Source organism: Mugil cephalus, chromosome 3 (genome assembly GCF_022458985.1).
Source record: "Mugil cephalus isolate CIBA_MC_2020 chromosome 3, CIBA_Mcephalus_1.1, whole genome shotgun sequence".
Lineage (NCBI taxonomy): Eukaryota > Metazoa > Chordata > Actinopteri > Mugiliformes > Mugilidae > Mugil > Mugil cephalus.
Window position 1 is genome coordinate 29,048,185 of NC_061772.1, and position 20,179 is coordinate 29,068,363.

Here is a 20,179-nt window from a genome sequence, read left to right on the forward strand (position 1 = left end):
AATTTGAAGGGAGCATCATTGCAGTGACATAGAAATGGTCATGACATGACATGAGAATAAGATTGATGAGATGAGACGCAGTAAAACCAGAGGGAATCTGAAGGCAGCTTAGTTTCAGCCCCATAGAAATTAGTCATTAGATGGAATGAGAGGAGACGAGGTAAACACAACAGGTCACTCTGTGGAAATAGTTATGAGATGAGGACAATTTAAATAAAAAAGATTTAAAAAAATCTGCAGATGAGAATCTGTACATAGATACCCAACACGGTGCGATATGATGATGAGGAAAACTTCATTTATATATATTCTCTGACACCACGCGTTGCAGCATCTGTGGCTTTTCTGTTCAAATAAATACACTATGTTCATGTGGTGCATTAATGGTCATAGCAGAACATGTGGTAAAGTCAGCAGCAGCAGCAGTAGAAGAAGAAGAGTGTTTAGATTGGCCTCTGGTAAACGTCCAGGATGTAACAAGAAACTCATCCAATTATTATGAAGCTCACTCTTCCTTCACAGGATTTCACTGAATGAAACGAGCGTCTCTTTGTGTTTGATGTGACCTCTGGATTAGAGACTGGACAGGTGGTGGTTTGTCCATGAAACCTCAGATGATGTCTTGGTGTGACCTGGCTCCCTCGCTCTCCTCCTCAGAGTGTTAGCGCTCAGCTCCAATAAGCAGATTTGCGCGGACGGATTTAAGCTTGTTGCCTCCTGATTCGTCCACTTTGCAAACTTGCTGCTCCGGGAGCGGGCGGGCTGGGGAAGACGGCGGGGAAACCGATCCACGTAATGCTTCGTGAGATTTAGAGTTTGGCTGTGGCAACAGTCTGCTGAATTTAAAGGAAGAGTGAAGGCAGACAAGGGTGGTGGTGGTGGTGGTGGGGGCTGCAAAAAAAGGGACGCGCACATGCAGCCGAGTCCGGCTTTGCGCATGGAGAGCGCAGCGCGCCGGGATGAAAGGCGTCCTCACCGGAGAACCTGGACCGACTTCACCTGGAACGATCCTGCAAGACACGGCTCATAGATGAGAACAGCTCCGGGGAGGGACGCTCTCCGTCGGACTAGGAGCCCGTCAGCCCGCGGCGACCATGTCGGACAACTCCACCGGTCTTAACAACGACACGCTGCCGACGGCCGCGGTCACGGTCACGCACTACAATTTCCCCGCGCTCATATTCGGGGTTTTGCTGATTGTGGTCGTCACGGGCGGAAACGTGCTCGTGTGTCTCAGCGTTTACCTGGAGAAGGCTTTAAAGACGACGACGAACTACTTCATAGTGAGTCTGGCGTTCGCGGACCTGCTGCTGGCGGTGCTGGTCCTGCCGCTCTTCGTTTACGCAGAGGTAGGAGCCGAGCATGCACGGATTAACCGAAGGGCCTTATGGGGCCGAAAAGGTCAGGAGTTAAGAGGAGTGTGTGTGCAGCGGAGAACAGAGACGCACAACTGTAGTCAGTTTGTCCCCTGTTTGGCAAAGAAGCAAAACTAAATAAGAAGAAAATATGAACTAATCTGAGATGAAAACCTTTCTCATGTGCGGGTTTGTGGCTTTGTAGGAGCTGGGGACCTTTAGGAGTTCATGCTCAAACGCCTGCAGGCAGCTACAAGCAACAAAAATCACAATTTGGGTTAAAGAATGTAACAATTTGGACATCCTGCTTAAAATTATTAACAGGATCAACACTGGGGCCGATAATTGGCAGCCACATGATTGAAACCCACCAAAAACGGGTTCATTATGACACAAAATGGAGGCTGTGCCGTTTCTCCTCTTCTTTTTTTTTATCAGGTTTTAATTAAAGACACTGCGACGTTGTGGTTACCAGGAGAGGAGTGATCCATAATTCACAATAAAAAAAAGAGGGGCGGTGTAATGTAGCCCTCATTAAAGTCTTGAAAGCCACCTGCCTGCCTGCCTGTCTAAATATCTCAGGGACGTCCCGCCGAGGCCTCCTCTTAAATCCTCCTTAATTAGCTGCATTTGTGATCTCGTTACCTGTGCCAGCGCCTGGAGCCAGCTAATCTGAGTGTCACACCGGCCGTTCATGCGTCCTGACGTCGCCGGATTAGAAAAATAAATAAATAAGTAAAAGTCTGACAGTTCAAAAGCGGCGGTTGTTCACCTGGAGAGGAGTCAGGGGACAGAGTTGTGTTTTACAGGCAGGAATGTTTGTGAGCTGGAGCTGAACACAAGAGGATTGTGAAAGATCTGGGGCAGCTAATGAGTGTGTGTTTGTGTGTGTGTGTGTGTGTTTCCCGTCTGTGTTTGTGTAGTTCCAGGGTGGTGTTTGGTCCTTGAACATGCCCATGTGCGATGGCCTGATGACCATGGATGTGATGCTGTGCACCGCATCCATATTCAACCTCTGTGCCATCAGCGTGGACAGGTATGTGTGCGACACAGCAGGACTTTTAGCTTTCACTCTGGTTTGAAAGGAGACGACGCGAAATGAGTCCAAAAGTTCCCCCAAAACAAGCTATGGTTGATTATTTTAATTATTCCAGTGGTTCTCGACCTTTTTTGGGTCCTGGACCTCCTGCATATTGTTGATCCACCATGAGGATCATGCAACTTAATGAGTTTTACAGATGTTTCGCAATAAGAGCTTTATTAAGAAATGAAAGGTGCATGCCCACTGAAACAGCAGGGGCCTCCAATTTGTTATATAATTTATAAAAAACACAAATTTATATAAAAAAACAGCATCATGCAGAAACTTTGAACGAGATCTCTTAATAAAATACAGTAAATTACACTTGAGAAACGGATGTAATTAGAGAAAAAGAGTTGTGTTACTCTCTGTAGTTTAGGTGGATAAAGGTCTCAGTCACATTTGAGTGAAATAATCCTTTTTCTATAGATGTCATCATATGATCTTTTATTTTAACGGACCCCTTGTAATTACACCTCTGACCACTAGGGGTCCACAGACTCACTGGATTATTCTACAGTGAGAAAATGATGCTCTAAACAGCTGCATCTGTTTCCTTTTTTACGAGTTCTTTGCCCGACTAAATTTCGTAAAGGTTCATTTGAGCCTGCGGTGCTTCCCATTAATTCCTCTATTCTCTGGGTCACGCTAACTTTCGCCCTCTGGTGCACGAGGAGTCGCACAAATGTCAGGACAAAAAGGCACAAGCTCCTTTTGTGTGCGTGGAGTTTCTCAGCCACCTAAATGAGCTAAATTAGACGGGGGAACCTGTTCTTCTTGAAGACGTTTCAACCAAGTGACGTCTTCGGTCCTGAAAGACTTTGGTTTGGGGACGTCTGTGGATGTCGTCCTTACATTAATGGACTGAACAGGAGAGAAACTTTTCAGATATTTGGACTGTGTTACAGGTTGAGAGGCGTTTTCCAACTTTACTTACATAAACTAAAAGTAATTGTTGCCGTTGTCGTCTTGAAATGAGACTGAGACACATATTTATCAGCTACTTAAACACAGTCTTAGCATCTCCTCCCCTGAGAGTCTCACTTAAACTCACACCTTGACTCGGGAGAGTTTCTGGCCGTTAATGTGTAAATCTGATAAACTTAAAACTAATTAAAGATGAATATCTGGTCGCTGTTATTCCTAATAAAAACCTACATGGATGAAACATCTTCAAGAAAACTCAAAACAAGTTTTTTTTTTTAGTAACTTGTTGCTTTGTTTTAACTCCGGCTAAAGATAAAAACTAATCAGACTGAAATTAACTGCATCAGGGGGAACATGACATGACCTCATGTAATCACTCTACACCAAATCTTTGCTTGATGACACATTATTTATATGTTTTTTTTTTATATTTTCCCCTAAATATTTAAATTAAATTTAAAATATTTTAGTAAACGGAGGCAGAAGACGTCATCTTTCAGTCGGCTCTTCACTCATTCATTGATACAGGAGCCACACCAGACCTGTCAATCTAAGCCTCCTGTACACATTAGGCCCCGCCCCCTATGGCTGCTGAGCCAATTACAAGGCAGCAAATTACACACTATTACTCCACAATTTGGCCGAGAGCCTATTCAGTCCGTGGGTGAAATCCCAGACGCACACTGTAATATTAGCGGAAGAGAAGCTAACGGTGCAGCTAACTCCCATCAGACAACTCAGATAAAATAAGATACGACTTTATTGATCCTCACTGGGGAAATTCAAATGTTACAGCAGCATAAAAAGCAGAAAATAAATTAAATAGGACTCAGAGAGCAGGTAGCAAAAAGACACTGAATGGGACAAACACAGCAGTCAACAAAAACACTACACAAGAACAAAGAGACAACATGTAAATAGGTTCAGTGAAGCTACTTTGTTTAAAGGTAAAACTTGAATCTGTCAGTTATGTTCTTTATTATTCTTTATGTTTAATTTCTCTGTTTATCATTTAGAAATACAAGGACCCAATAAATATTAAAACTAAGCATCATATTGGAACAAGAACTAGTTTTAAAGGGGGAAAAAAATCACGTCCTCATATTTGGACACAGGGATTAGTCACGTGTAACAAATTCTAAAAGTACTGACTGAGCAAAACGAGGTGAAATCTCAAGTCCTTGATAATTAGTGATGTAGCTTTTTCTATTGATTTCTATTGATTGAGTTTGTCACATCAAACGAGAAAAGTAAATAAGCAAAAATAAACAAGCTTCAGTCGTAACATTTGATGAGGTGCTGAACACGGTATCAGAAAGTCACAAATAACATGTTTTTTTATTTAGTTTTTTTACTCATTTAGAACAAATAGTTTTCAAATTATTTGTACTGGAGAACAAGACAAACATCCGATCAAAAAGCTGCTTTGCCTCATGTGGCCTCAGTGAATATTTGTGCGTCTGCCTGGTTTGAGTGACGTTCAGGGGTCAGGATGAAAAGTCTGGATTTTTTTTACCTTACCTGGGTTGTGGAGGCAGCAAATAACTTTTGGGAAGTGGAGTTTGACCTGGAGATTATTCTGTTACGTTCCATTAGTATTGAGACGTCTGCAGTCACGTTCTCTCATGTTAGCATTTATCTGTTAGCTCAGTAATTCAAACTATTGTCAGAGCTCTGAACAGTCACAGAGGTTCAGTGTTGAACCTGTAACCTCTCTATAACTGAGACACAGTCGTTTCTATTGTCACGTACAAGAACCAAATCATCATCATCAGTCATGTTCTGCTCCTTCAAGTCAGAATAAATCACCTCTATTAGCTGCATTTAATGCAAAACATCAACCAATACTGCACATACATCGACAATTATTATAATGGATAATTAAAAAATACTTATTTTTACACATATTATCCTAAATTAGAAGTGTAACTCAAAAAAATGGATTCTTACTGAATGGTTTTCACGCCCATAACAGGAAGTAAGATCTCAGGATGTTAAAGAAAGTAGAAGACAGGAAATAAACAAACACTTGAAAAGTCCAAACATGCACAATGGAGGCTAAAGGACGTGTAAACACATAAGTTATTGCATATGAGATTAACCTCCTGTGGCATAAGCATTTGCTTGTCAATTCTTTAAAGATGAGATCTTAAGGTATTTGGGATTGGTAGGATTAGTAAGTCACCAATGTGTAACCAAAATACAAAAAAACTGTTTGTTTTAATGCAAAACAAGAATTAGTAACAATGAAATCCCAACGTCCTCAAACGTGTACGTGTGAATTTGTTAAATTTTCATGTCATATCAAACTAGAAAAGTTAATTAGAATAAATAAACGAGTGTATTGACCCTTCACTACCAGGACAACAGAATGACGTCCCCATACGAGGACGCCGGGTCTCAGGAGATTAACGTTTGTGTTGCAAGTGAAAGAATAATGGACGGACATTTGTTTCTTTTTATTCCCCAGGTTCATTGCCGTGTCCATCCCTCTGAACTACAACCGTAAACATGTGGACCACCGCCAGCTGATCCTGCTGTCTGCCACCTGGCTGCTGGCCTTAGCGGTGGCCTCGCCGGTCATCTTCGGCATCAACAACGTGCCCAACCGTGACCCCAGCGAGTGCAAACTGGAGGACAACAACTACGTGGTCTACTCCTCCGTCTGCTCCTTCTTCATCCCCTGCCCCATCATGGTGCTGCTCTACCTGGGGATTTTCCGGGGGCTGCGGCACTGGGAGGAGACGCGAAAGGCCAAGCTACGCAGCAGCATCGAGGCGTGCAGGAAGCTGCAGCACGCCGCCGTCGCCACCGCCCTCCCGCCGCTGACGGGCACCATCCCCGGACCGCTGCCCATGCCGCTGCCCCGGATCATCGAGAGGGACCTGGCCCAGTCTCGGATGGACGACACGGGGGACTACACCCAGCAGGAGATCCCTTACCCTCGGCAGTACAGAGAGAACTCGGTGCCCACGGTGACGTTCACTCAGCAGCGGCACTTGAAGAAACGAGCGAAGATCAACAGCCGGGAGAGGAAAGCGATGAGGGTGCTGCCCGTCGTGGTCGGTGAGTGTTTCATCTCAGACAGAGGCTGTGTTTTAACCCTTTTTATATCAGGGGTCATCAACGTTTTTCAGGCCAAGGAACCCAAACTAATGGAGAGATTAACCCTTTAACTGGCATTTTAACTGCACAGTTTGATCCTTTTTGTAGTAGTAGACAATAAAATACTTCATTTCTCACTTTGCACCCGTTTTCTAACCGTTAGTAGTCATTCAATTTGTAAGATACATAAATTTACCCACGTGTGAACACATTATATAAACAAATAATCTAAGCGCTTTTGAACAGATGAGCTTATCTCAAAAATATACATCATACAGCCTCAGTATTTACATTGTATCAATCTGTGGGAACATTTAAATAACGATATGTCAAAATAGTCAGTTTGCATCGCAGGCTATTAATATAGATTAAAAATGAACGATATTTAATCGCGATTAATCGTATTTCTTAGTGTGGAAGTCAAAGGGTTGAGTAGGGACCGCGTACCTACTGTATGTGTTCAATATTAAACTCGACCTAGTGCTATTTATCAATATACATTATTATTATCATTTTGCATTCAGTATTAATCTATACAAATAATACACAAATATTATTTTTTATTTCAAACATGTGCAGCTGTAGACACACCAGACTGGTTAACAACGGACAGATGAAGAAAATAATTGACAGATTCAAGTTCTGAATAGACTCTCGGCCAGTTGTAGGAAACCTGACAGAGTCAGTGTGTAATATGTGGCCTCGTGATTGGCTCAGAAGTGATAAGGGGCGGGGCCTACTGTGAACAGGAGGCTTAGATTGACAGGTCTAGTGTGGCTGTTGAGACAGGTCCTTTATCACTGAATGAGTGAGATATGACGTCTTCTGCCTCCATTTATCTCTTTACTAGAATGTGTTGGATTCATATTAATGTGTATTTAAGGAAATTTTAATTTGTGGGGAATTGTGGGGCGAAATATAAAAAAAAAAAGTAAAAAAATGTCTAATCAACCAAAAATTGAGTACGTTTCTTCTCTGATGAAAACCTCGTGCTTCTAAACCTCAATGAGAGCAACAGGGATGCAATTTAAAATGTTTGTGGAAGTTACCAACAGGATTCATACGCAAGTATGGAAAAGTATGGAATTTGAAGTTTTGAGGGTTGGAAAAGTATGAAAAATGAAAACTAGTGTGTGGAAAAACCTTCATGTTTCCAAGACTGTTTCATCGACCTGTTATTGTTTTTTGTTGTTGTTTTGTTAGATAGATGGATGATTCATGTGCAACTTACAAAAAAGGATTAAGAAGCTTTAGTCCAGGGGTGTCAAACATACGGTCGAGGGTCCAAAACAAGTCCACGATGAATTATCAAAGTACAAAAATGACACAGAAGACAATAACAGGCGCCTATTCCTAAGTTTTCTGCTAAAAGTTGCACAGTTTTATTACGAGACATGGACACAATCTTCCGAAATTACACTTTTTTAGTAAGAGATTTCAAGTTGTTAATACATTATCTTGTAAATTTATTTGTTATCATGCTAATCTAACCCTATATTGATCCAGTTGGACCCCTGAACTAAAAGGAGTCTGACTCCCCTGCTTCAGTCCATTAACGGAATAATCACGGTGCAGTTCTGGATTTAATGGAGTCCAGCTGTCACCACCGGCAGAGTGGATTTAATTTGCAGTTCAGCCTCAGATTTCCACCTGCTGGTATCAGCGCTGCATGTTCTCATGTGATCACAGAAAAAAAAAAAAAACTGTTGATGTTCATTTGCTTGGTGATAGAACCACAAACGGTTCCACGTTACAGGAGAACACACACACACACACACAGGGTGAGAGATGTTGTCACGACCCGGCTCAGAATGTGGAGAGTCCTTTAAATAAATTATTCTACTGGGATTTAGGTTAGCAGCAGGAAGTAGCTCTTGAGACTTGAAATTCATAGATTTGTGGGGACGACAGGAGAAATACTGATGTTTTCAGAAGTGTTGAGCCTTATTTGAACATAAACAATGTTTCTCCTCTGCAAACACTGTGAGAACTAAAGGACGGATAAAGTCACAAACACAAGTTCAAGTACATCAAAAACAAAAAAAGGAATTGATTATAGAGTCATATTTGCTCTCATCAGGCAGGTGCTAATAGGTTTGATTTAAATGCAAATAAATTATCGCACAATGTGTAAACATAAAAAAGAAAAACCTTGTTCCCGTTCCAGCCGGATGCTTCATTTTTTAATAAGTGCAAACGCCACAATTGTTCCATCTGTTGGGCAGAAGTGCCTTCAGAAATGAAAGCAAACAGGAAGCGGTTTGCATCAGGAAGTGATATTGATATATAGTGATATATTTGGTGATAGTTACCTTGGCGACCAGATCTGGTGACCGTCTGTTAACTTCGAGGAGATGGATGACGGGCTTTAAAACGAACGGCCTCAGCTCTGGGTCACTCTCAGTCATCCAGGCCATGGGCGGTGTATCCAAAAACAAAAAGAAGTAGTAGAGTTAACTGGACGTGTTGTGTTTGTTGAAAATGTTTCAGTAGGTTTGGCCGATACTTGGAATTTACGTTAACACAGGGCCAGTATCACCGATACCGATACAGATACAGATACTTTTGACTTGAAATGTCATGATCATTGAATAACTTTGGAATTTTTCCTTTAGTTAGTTGATTATGATAAAACACCAGAGAAATATTTTAGCCAAATAAACCTGTTTTTATAAACTAATTACAATATAAAACAATTTAACAGTATAAAAAAATAATAATTCCTCTTTTACTACATGCCATTGTTTTTGAAAAAAGTCATTAGTGTAAAATAAGAAAAAGGAACAAAGTAACAAAAATATACCAATGTAAACTACACAACAACAATGGAAAATAAAGTCAGTTGAGTAAATAAGTAAATGTAATGATAAATATAAAATTACTCAGAGAGGGAAACGTTGCCTCATTAATTTCCGACTCTGCATCCAGTGTAATTATCTTCTCTTCCAAGTATCGACACATTTCAATAGCAGCATCAGTTCCAGTCGTGTGATGCTGCTGTGATTCTAGGATCTTAGTATCAAACCTTTTACTGCAGGTGAGGATGGAGAAGCTCTACAGACTCAGAGAGAAGCTGCATGAATTTACTGGACGTATAGAAGAGAAACTGGAACAAACGTTTCGGTCTCATCACACTAGTATCGATCCGATACTGATACTGACCTTGGTGTCGATACTGTCGATATTTAGTTTAATTTATTGATACAGCCAGGCCTGGTCTTCAGTTCTAAAAGGCTGGTGGGGCTTAAATAGGATCAAAAAATGTCCAGATTCTGACCTTTCATTGGACGCTTCTGTTTGGATTCTGCTTTCCTTCCCTAATAAATGTGACTCTTAACAAACATCCAGAGTCTCGAGGTTTAAACAAGCCTGAAACATTTTGAGACAAATGTCCAGACTTTGTTGCAAATTGACGGCAGATTTTGTCTCAGTTCACCTCCACCTCTTCAGAGATGGTTAATAAACACAGAGAGAACGTTTTTTTATTCATTTCTACGTAGCACTCGAGTCCTGAAGAGGAAGCGGAGTTCATGAACGTGTTTTCCTCCAGAGATCACAGTTTGCTTGTGTGAGGATTTACACATTATTATTACTGAAATGCACATTAAATATCAAGGAGAAGATTGTGAGCAGAATGAAAGGTGTTAAACACAGAAGATTATCGCCTGATTTGTTCCTGTTGAGCATTTTAGCGTCTTTCAGCCTTATTTTGTCGCTGTTTTAGTGTAAAATTAGAGACTGTCTGGACACAGGCTACAATCTTTTCTCTTCTTTCACTGAACAACAACAAAAAAGCCAGCAAATGTTGGGCCTTGATTGATCGCTTTCTTTTTTATAAACTGGGTTTATGCTTCACACAAAAAGTCTACGTGTAACTACCGCGATAAAAACAAGAAATATATATAAGTCAGTCCTGAAATACAACAAAACTGCACTGTATCTGAAAGGACGTCTGGTAAGGCTAGCATCAACATCAACTGTTTGATGACGTTATTAGATCTTTAGCTTCAGAGAAACACTGTGGAGTTCTGTTGAATGCTACTGATGGCGCTGCCTGTTTTTTTACAGACTTTTCGTATCTGCAGAGAAACTGCATGAGCTGTTTGTTCGTATCCAGGTCAAGAATCTAGATTTCTTTGCTTTTTACTGGGTTTTTATTTGGTGACGTCATCAGAGACTAGTCTGAAGTCGTGCAAGTTCTACTAGAGACACATTTAAAACTACATGAAAAAGTAACAGGCGTCCGACATGAGAGCTTCATATGTTAAAAACACATACACTCACCATTAGCTAGTAAAAGGCTGGACCCTCTTTTATCTTCAGAACTGCCTTAACTCTTCTTAGCATAGTTTCAACAAGGTGTTGGAAGCATTCCTCAGAGATTTTGGTCCATATTGACATGATAACATCACACAGTTGCTGCAGATTTGTCGGCTGCACATCTATGATGATAATCTCCCGTTCCACCACATCCCAAAGGTTCCTCTATTAGATTTAGATCTGGTGACTGTGGAGGCCATTGGAGTACAGTGAACTCATTGTCATGTTCCAAAAATCATGTTTGAGATGATATGAGCTTTGTGACGTGGTGCATTATCCTGCTGGAAGTAGCCGTCAGAAGATGGTCCACTGTGGTCATAAAGAGACGGACATGGTCAGCAACAACACTCAGGTAGACTGTGGCATTTAAACCATGACCCCCCCATCATTACACCACCACCACCAGCCTGAACCGTTCATACAAGGCAGGATGGATCCACGCTTTCATGTTGTGACCCTGAAATCGAGACTCGTCAGACCAGACAACGTTTTTCCAATCTTCTATTGTCCAGTGTTGTTGAGCCTGTGTGAACTGTAGTCTCAGTTTCCTGTTCTTAGCTGACAGGAGTGCCCCCCGGTGTGGTCTTATGCTGCTGTAGCCCATCTTCTTCTTCAAGGTTGGACGTGTTGTGCGTTCAGAGATGGTATTCTGCATTCCTTGGTTGGAACCAGTGGTTATTTGAGTTACTGTTGTCTTTCTATCATCTCCAACCAGTCTGCTCATTCTCCTCTGACCTCTCACATCAACAACTCACTGGATATTTTCTCTTTTTCAGACCGTTCTCTGTTAAACCCTAGAGATGGTTGTGTGTGAAAATCCCGGTAGATCAACAGTTTCTGAAACACTCAGACCAACAACCATACCACGTTCAAAGTCACTTAAATCCTCTTTCTTCCTCATCCAGATGCTTGGTTTGAACTTCAGTGAGTTGTCTTGATCACCTCTACATGAATAAATGCATTGAACTGCAGCCATGTGATTGGCTGATTAGATATTTGTTTTAACAAGCAGTTGAACAGGTGTACCTAATAAAGTGGCAAGTGAGTGTATGACGAAGAAGCTGAATCTGTTTATGAAATGCACCATCTAAAAATGTTTTATTGGAAGACAATTGAAAGAGATTTTACAGGTGACAGTTCTATATGTTTAATCCTGACAGGATTTAAAACTAAACATTTTATTAGTCCTCCTGGACCGTTTTGTTTTTATTATATTATATATATATTTTATTTTGATGTTCTGCTTGATTGTAGCAGTTTCTCAGCTGAAAGAAAGAGAAGTGTGATGTTTGAACATTTTATTATTTATATTTCAGTTCATCTGATTATTCCTCCTCCTACGTTCTTCTTTAACACCCGAATCTTAATTGTTTTACATCAATCTTAAAATTAGAATTTTTTTATGTAGATGCTGATCAATCTTATTAACTTTTGCACTTTATTTAATGAATGTTTTGGTGTCGTGGCTCAGGAAGCTCACCTCGAGGTCAGCGCGAGTATCGGGATAGAAGTGACGGACTCGATGTGCAGCGCTAATAGCTTATAGCTCCAAGTCCTCAATCCAATTACCATGCAAGACGTGCACGGAGCAGAGAAACAGGCCGAGATGAGTCTGGACGACTTACAAACCCGATAACTGAGTCTGAATCCAACACATGGAACTAGAATCTACACATACGTGGAGGTTTACATCCTGCAGACGTCAGCTGGCTTTAGCTCAGTGACGTAAATAAGAACATAAAACCATTCGGGCTAATTAATGCCTCTGAACGTGGCCGATCAAATCCTGGACTGCAGGAGCACCGTGAGTGCTTTATGGTTTTTGCCTTTTACTCATTTTATTTATGGGACAGCCACCACATTAAGCTCCGCCCCCAAACGATTCAACATTGGCCCTGCAGATCTTTGCAGGAGTAAAGAACAGATGAGCAGTTGCAAGAAAATACGTGTCTCAAATACATAACTGGCTTTGTGAAGTCATGGGAAATTTAGGATTTGTTTTTAGAATCTGTTCCGGAACGACTTTCTGTCAGTCACACAAAGTCTGGGTGGGAAAGTTTGTGTAGCTGTGATCAACTATTTTAAAGACGTTCAGAAGCAGCTTTTTGATTTTTCACTTTAAATAGTAGCTGCTGACGGATCTTTTCTAGTGTTTCCCACAAAATTCCATGAGACCTTGGTGTCTGCTTTTTTTGTTTGTTGAGTGTTATTTGTAGTTTATTTACTTATTTTATAAATAATCAGAATCAGAATAAACTTTATTTATCCCTGAGGGGCAGTTATTAGGAGGAGGAAGAGTGGTACATAAAAATAAAGAGCAAGAGAAAAACTACAGCAATAAATAATGTGAAGCATGGATTAAATTAAGAAGCACAAGTGTAAAAATGAAGTTCAGGAGGAGAATAACATTTGGAACAAAGATAAATATGAAGCTATCCCAATAATTTCTGCAGTTTGTGGCATTTTATTGAACGACAAATAGCAGCAGCCTGATGAAATAAAGTATCTGCAAATATAAAACATGTTTTAAGAAAATCATTGAACCGTGAATTTCAATCTAACTTTGCGAGTTCGCTCCTTTAAAGTTGATGCTACGCTTCGTTTCCTTCAGGTTTTAACCGCTGCTCTTTAAATTACTGTAAATCGAGTTTTGAGACCATGGTGGAATAAATTAGTACCAACCACTGAAGCCATTGAATGGGAAACATGAGCTCCCAACAGAGAGACTCCAGACCAAAAATAACAAGTCCTATTTAAAATCATACACCACATTCAGCCCATTTTAGGTTCAATAGAAGGACGTTTTGCTTTTTGTTTGCATTTGTTCTTACTCCAAAAAAAAAAAAAAAAAAAAATCTGCAGAAGTTGTTCCGTCTACGTCCTCAGATCAGTTCTCATCTTTCTAATTTATTTTACTTGTTACACATTTACAGCCAAACACAATAAACAACAGATAGAAGTGCAGACAATGCTACGCTAATAAAGAAACCCACCACACAGCAACTCTGAGGGTGATACAGGTTATAATTCATTGGGATCGCTGGGAAACCAGGTCAGTAATGGATCGGACTAATATCGATCCAGTCGCCTGCTGTGCAAACGACCCCCAATTTAGTTTGTGAGTAATTGCACGTGGATATTGATCCGTAACTTACAGATGCATAAGTTAATTCAAGTAAAATGGAGCTGAAACAATCAGCAGCAACAAAAAAACACTGAAATCCTACAAAAAGATCTTGAATGTTTGAAGGTTAAGGTTGAAAAATACAAAATATGTTCTATTATATATATATAAGCATGAATGCAGTGTGTATGTGCGTAAACAAGTAGAGACATATGTTGTAGTGCAAGTTGTGCACTACAACGGAGGGACACAAGTGTTTACGTTTGTTATCAGAAAGCATCTTCTTAGTCTGAGGTGCAGCATGTTATTCAGGTCCAACCTCTGGGAAAGAAGGACCTAAAGCCCATCCATCAACCTCTCAACACAAAGCTAATAAATCACTTCAACCTGTGTTGTCGACAACGCCAGACAACACTCAAAAGACAAATGGCCTCACTTTGATTCATGGTGCACTTATTTATAGCTTCATAAGCTTATTAAGGCGGGAGATATCGGTTCTAGTTTGACCGCTTGACCACAAATCTCTGTGTTTGTTTGACGAAGGGCCAGAGGAAGAGGGTCAGTTTAAAACAGGAGTGTTTTAGCGTCTTAATCGTTTTTGTGACGTCAGAATTAATGGGAAAAAATGTCTAAGAAGTTCACAATTTATCAAACGTCCCCGAGTGGTGACGTCTTGAGTTAAAGTGATGAGACAGCGCAGTCGTTCGCTTCTGCTTTGTCTCTAATGAACTCTGTCTGGTCATGAATCATTTAGAGTCACACTGTCGAGTGGCTGTGAAACACATCATCCTTTAATCTGACGCGTTTCCTGTTTGAACCGGCTCCTGAGGCAAGAAGGTTGAAGATTAATGGGGGACCAGTTAGTTTTGGACCAGACGGAGGAGGGGCTGTTATAACTGACGGCGGCTCGATGGGGCCGGCGTTTTTATTTGACGTTTATTTTCTCAGCAGAATTTCTGGTACCTGTAATCTTGTGAGTTTAAAGGTACCGACGCAACAAATAGAACAACCAAGGTTGACTGTGACGTCTCTAAAATGTTGCACTGGAACGCACCACAAACCTGCACCTGAGAGGAAATGACTACCAGCAGGTGGCAGTAGTCTGTGTTCATTATTGAAAATGGAGACAGGAAGCACTACTATTAGCTGGGAGGCTAGGATGAGCTACTATTAGCTGGGAGGCTAGGATGAACTACTATTAGTTTTGAGTCTAGGAGCAGCTACTAACGGCTGGGAGGCTAGGAAGGGCTGCTATTAGCTAGGAGGCTAGGAAGGGCTAGTATTAGCTGGGAATCTAGAAAGAGCTGCTATTGCTGACGATGCTAGGAATAGCTACTATTAGCTGGGAGGCTAGGAAGAGCCAATACTAGCTGTGAGGCTATGAAGATCTATTATTACCTCAGAAGCTAGGAAGAGCTAGTATTATTTGGGATGCTAAAATAGCTAGTGTTACCTTACAGGCAAGGAAGATCTACTATTTGCTGGGAGGCTAGGAAGAGCTAGTATTAGTTGGGAGGCTAAGAAAGAAGAGCTGCTATTTGCTCGGAAGCTAGTAATTGCTACTATAAGCTTGGAAGCTACGAAGTGCTACTATTAGCTGGGAGGCTAGTAATATTAGTTGGGATGCTAGGAAGCTAGGAAGAGCTACTGTTGGCTCTGAAGCTAGGGATTGGATTCAAGTTGATTAAAGAAATAGCAGTGATACTTATTATTTTATTTTAGTTTTTTAAATCTTTGACGGTCGCACGTTAACGTACGTGTCTCATTTAGAGGTTTTTACCGTTCCCCCACAGGCTGCTTCCTGTTCTGCTGGACGCCGTTCTTCGTGGTCCACACGATGCGAGCCTTGTGCCTGACGTGCGACATCCCCAACAGCCTGATGAGCACCGTCACCTGGCTGGGCTACGTCAACAGCGCCCTCAACCCCATCATCTACACCATCTTCAACACCGAATTCAAGAAGTTCTTCAAGAAGTGTTTCCGCAGCTGCTGCTGACGACGCCGACGCCGACGGTGGACTTCCCAATGCAATGACTCCGAACAGAGGGTGGATTTACGGCTCCGGGTTGGGAAGTTTAAATACATTGACTCTGCACGAAAAGAAGATGGTTGATGGTATCAACAAGGTTTTTAAAAAGCAATCATTGACGTTATTAGTGTAATTTCTGGGTGCATTTTGTCCTTCGATGATCCCTGAGGACTTCAGCCCAGAAACAGTGATGGTGTTTCGCTGGAAAGCTGCAGGAAAACAGTGAAGCACAAGACTCTGAATCGAAGGAAGCTTTCAGTTTGTCCATAAAGCACTTGTTCTTATTTTCTCTTTGCTGTCTATCAGCCTTGGCTGAATGGTTATGGTCGGCTGGCTCCCAGAGAAGGAAGCAGGGATTTGTACAGAGCTTGAGAGAAGCGTGACTTCCTGAACAGATAATCTCAGTTCAGGAAAAAAAAAGTCTGATCAGAATAACAAGCAGCTTCATGACCAAAAACTTGTTAAAAAATATAAATTTAAGTGCAGGTTCCTTAAATAAAGAAGTAGAAGCTAATTGATACGCCGCCTCTCGGCCAGCTGGGACAGAATACTTTTATTTAACCAAACGTTTGAATGCAGTACACTTCCTGATTTTCTTTTCACGCTTACAAACTCTGCCGGACTTTGGGCTCATAAATATTTGCCATTTGGCAAAAAATCCATCTGGAACCATGAATGAACAGCACTGAACTCATCGTGGCTATTTAAAGGGCAGGTCCATCTCATTTATTTTCTATTTTCTAGTTTCAAAATAAAGTATTTGTTTGCAGACTCCTCGTCCACAAATCCAAAGAATCGACCGGGTTAACCAGGCTGGCAACACTCAATTTTGATTTCATTATGTTTCAACTGATATAGATTTAAAAAAAAAAACAACCAATCAGAGCAATTTTATTGTAGCAAACTACTGTTTTTGTCTTCTGTCCATCACCAGATAAAGACCTGCCTCCAAAAGATCTAATTGGCCCGACGCAGCTTTGCAGGAACATAATCGGTTGCTAAAGGGCAGAGGAAGTTCAGTTCAGCCTCCATGATACTGATCATCCACACAAACCGTCCCAATCTTTGCATCCCACAAGATTTAGAGGCAACTACTGGAAACAGCTGAGACTCTGTGGGATATAGACGGTGAAAGTCATCAATACAGACGTCTCCATGTTGGTGAGACTCGGTAAACAAAGTGCGTGGACTGAAGTAGACGTGGAAAATGGTGAATTATTGTGGTGTTTTTGTCTGAACCAACCGGACAGACTGTGGAAAACATTTGGAGTTTTATAGACTGTGAGAAGTTATCAGAGGAAAGGAGGAGCTTTTGTTTGGCGAAGCTCAACCAGGATCTACGAGGCTAAAGTCTGGACAACATCGGCCCATTTCTTCTCAGATAATGACAAGAAGTTAAATGATAATAATATAGTTCATACCAAGCTTCCACATGTGACTTTTATCTGATTCCCTGCTGCAGAAGTGTTGATCACTGCTAACAAATCTTCTCTTGCATTTAAAAAGACTTGATTACAAGAAGGAACAATGTCAGAAACTCTTCTGGTGCCAATTGTTGAAACGTCTCGTCCATCTCCAACAGTCTCCTTATATTCAGTTCAATTCAGTTATATTTATATAGCGCCAATAACAGTACAAATTGTCTCAAGACGCTTCTCATCCCCAAGAACCTCCCACATCCATAAACAAAGGAAACTTGTCTCCTTACGTCTTGATCCTGTACGAGAAATGACAAATGACTTTTTAACCTTTAAACTTTGTACACAAACCCAAAAACAGGACGAGGGACAAGAAGAGAAAAACAAGAGGACCATATACTACAGAAGCAACACAGTTCTTTAAATCTAGAGAATTAAAAATCGGTATTGTATTCTGGGTAAAAAAAAAAAAAAAAAGTCACCAGATTGGGTGAAATCAGCAAACTACATTTCAATTAACAGTTCAGATGTTGTCCAGACTTTAGCCTCGTAGATCCTGGTTTAGCTTCACAACACGGAGACTCCGTATTCATGACGAGCTGTGAAAACCCAAAAATACATTTTTAAAATACCAATGCAACAAAACATTCTTACTTTAACCGCACCAAAAAAAACAAACACATGAATGACAGACCCGTCCTTTAAAGTCAGACGTGCATTGATGGAAGCTTTGACGTGTCCTGCCAGACTTTAAACCTCTAAAGCCAAATTAACGAGGTCCCACAAAGTCATTCAAGAGTCATTTCTTTTCCCAGTTTCTTCAGTTTCTAATTCATGCGTTTACGTCCTTCAGCGACCACCAATTTGTTCCTTTCTAATACATTTAATGATTCATTCCAGCGCTCATTTAAAATAAAAACCAAAAACACAAATCTAGTTGTTTCTGTTCAGATGATCCTCCATCACGACAAAGATTTACAGTTTCCTTCCGTTTCTTTTTCTTCCAACTAAACTTTTACGTTCTTTTGAAAGTGAATCATTTAATTTAAGAGAATATGAAAAGAATCTTGTTGTGTTGTGAAGTTTTTTTTTTTTTTTTGTTACAGCTAGAATTTACTTTGGGAACATAAAACGGAGAAATTCATCTTACTTAAAGAAATGTATTCCTTAACGATTACTTCTCTTCCTTAAAATACTCCAACATGTTTTTCCAACTTACGTCTTTGTATCTTTAATAGAAAACTCAGTTTTAACAAACAAAGCTTCTTTTTTTTTCCGGATCGTGTCTTGATAACTCATTAGAGTCTCTGTTATTTTGTTTTTTTTGTTTTTGTGAATCCGATCTGAAGTTGTGTGTTTCACCGCTGTGTGTGTCGGTTGCTGCCTGTGCCTACTGTTTGCCATATCCACGTTTTATGTGGAAACCTTTCTAATAAAGTGTTTCATCATTACTCTGAATGTCCCCGTGTCCTTGGGCTCAGATCTAATCAGCCCCGGCTCCAGGTCGCCGTGCTCGTCTGTTTTTTTGTTTTTTTTGTTTTTTTTTATTGTGCGATGACTCGATGTGCAGGAACACCTTGAGCCGGACGAACACACCGGAGCCCAGAGGAGATCTGAGATAACTCTCGTGGAAAAAGTGACCGAGTGAAACGTCACCGACGGTTACAAAATCCTGTTTACGCGGAAAAACATTTCACTGGTCGTGTGTCTTATCTCTGTTGTCGTCTCTGTCGTTGTTTACATGTTTGTTGGCTTGTTTTTGTCTCTTTTTTGTAGTTGCATCTCTCTGGTGGTTGTTTTGTGTGCTTCTTTGTAGTTTGTTGTGTATCTGCTGTTGCTCCTGTGTCTCTTTTTTGAGCAGTTTCGGGTCAAAGTGGCAGATTTATGGTCATTTTTTTTGTTTCTTTTGTTGTGATTTTAACTCATTTGGTTTCACTCAGTAGTTGTTCATGTTTGTTTTGTGTCTTGGCCGTTTTGTAATTTTTGTACGCCTTTGTGGCTGTTTTTTTTGTCTTTCTGTAGTTTCCTGCACAACACGTTGCAATTTGGAATCCTTTTATTAACATATTTGTTGCCATTTCTTTCTCTTTGTAGTTGTTCTGTGTCTCTTTGTAGTTTATTGTGTGTCTGTGGTTTCTCTTTGTAGCAGTTTTTGAGTCCTAGTTACAGAGTTGTGGTCATTTTTTTGTTACTTTATAGTGCAAACAACCGCCAGGAGTCAAAAACTGCCACAATGACGTAGAAAATGTTCAAAAATAGTGACACAACAACAAAGAGACTCTTCGTTGTTGCTCTTTTTTGAGCAGTTTTGGGTATTTGCATAATTTTTTGTATTCGCTTTGTCTGGTTCTGCTTGTGTGCGTCCACTCAGTAGTTGTCCGTCTCTCTTTTTTGGTCTTTTGTCTCTTTGTAGTTTCCTGCACAACTGTGGTCATTTGAAATCCCCATTTAGAACTTTGTTGCCATCTTTTTGTCTTTGTAGTTTATTGTGTATCTGTGGTTTCTGTTTGTAGGTTTGGATCTTAGCTGCAGATTTGTGGTCAAACACATGACAAAGAGACTAAACGTCCTTTTTCGTTTGTCTTTTTTGAGCAGTTTTGGGTCTTTGTGGGTCTCTGTGGCTGATTTGTCGTCATCTTTTTTGTGATCCCATTGTTTTTCTGTCTCTTTGTAGTCGCCTGCACAACTGAGACAATTTCAAATCCCCTCATGAACATTTAGTCTTTGCTTGTTGCCACGTTGAATTTTTTTATCTCTCGTCTTTGACGTTAATCCCTTTGTGGACGTTTTGTCTCTTTGTGGACGTGCTTATATTTTTGT

General features: G+C 40.6%; 1 protein-coding gene across 1 annotated transcript; it reads left to right on the forward strand.

The window, feature by feature from the left end:
• The first annotated feature begins 833 nt into the window (after positions 1 to 833).
• Positions 834 to 18,817, forward strand: drd4b (dopamine receptor D4b). Its single transcript, XM_047579898.1, has 4 exons — positions 834 to 1,349; positions 2,279 to 2,391; positions 5,834 to 6,429; positions 15,706 to 18,817. The coding sequence occupies exons 1-4, from the start codon at positions 1,095 to 1,097 to the stop codon at positions 15,906 to 15,908; spliced, it is 1,167 nt and encodes a 388-aa protein (XP_047435854.1). The 5' UTR covers positions 834 to 1,094; the 3' UTR covers positions 15,909 to 18,817.
• Positions 18,818 to 20,179: the final 1,362 nt, after the last annotated feature.

What these genes read in the sequence shown, in the direction of transcription:
- drd4b (XM_047579898.1), top strand. Translation starts at nt 1,095, where the DNA reads ATGTCGGACAACTCCACCGGTCTTAACAACGACACGCTGCCGACGGCC. An exon ending in CGCTCTTCGTTTACGCAGAG is followed by an intron (nt 1,350 to 2,278) that starts GTAGGAGCCGAG and finishes GTGTTTGTGTAG; the next exon opens with TTCCAGGGTGGTGTTTGGTC. An exon ending in GGTGCTGCCCGTCGTGGTCG is followed by an intron (nt 6,430 to 15,705) that starts GTGAGTGTTTCA and finishes GTTCCCCCACAG; the next exon opens with GCTGCTTCCTGTTCTGCTGG.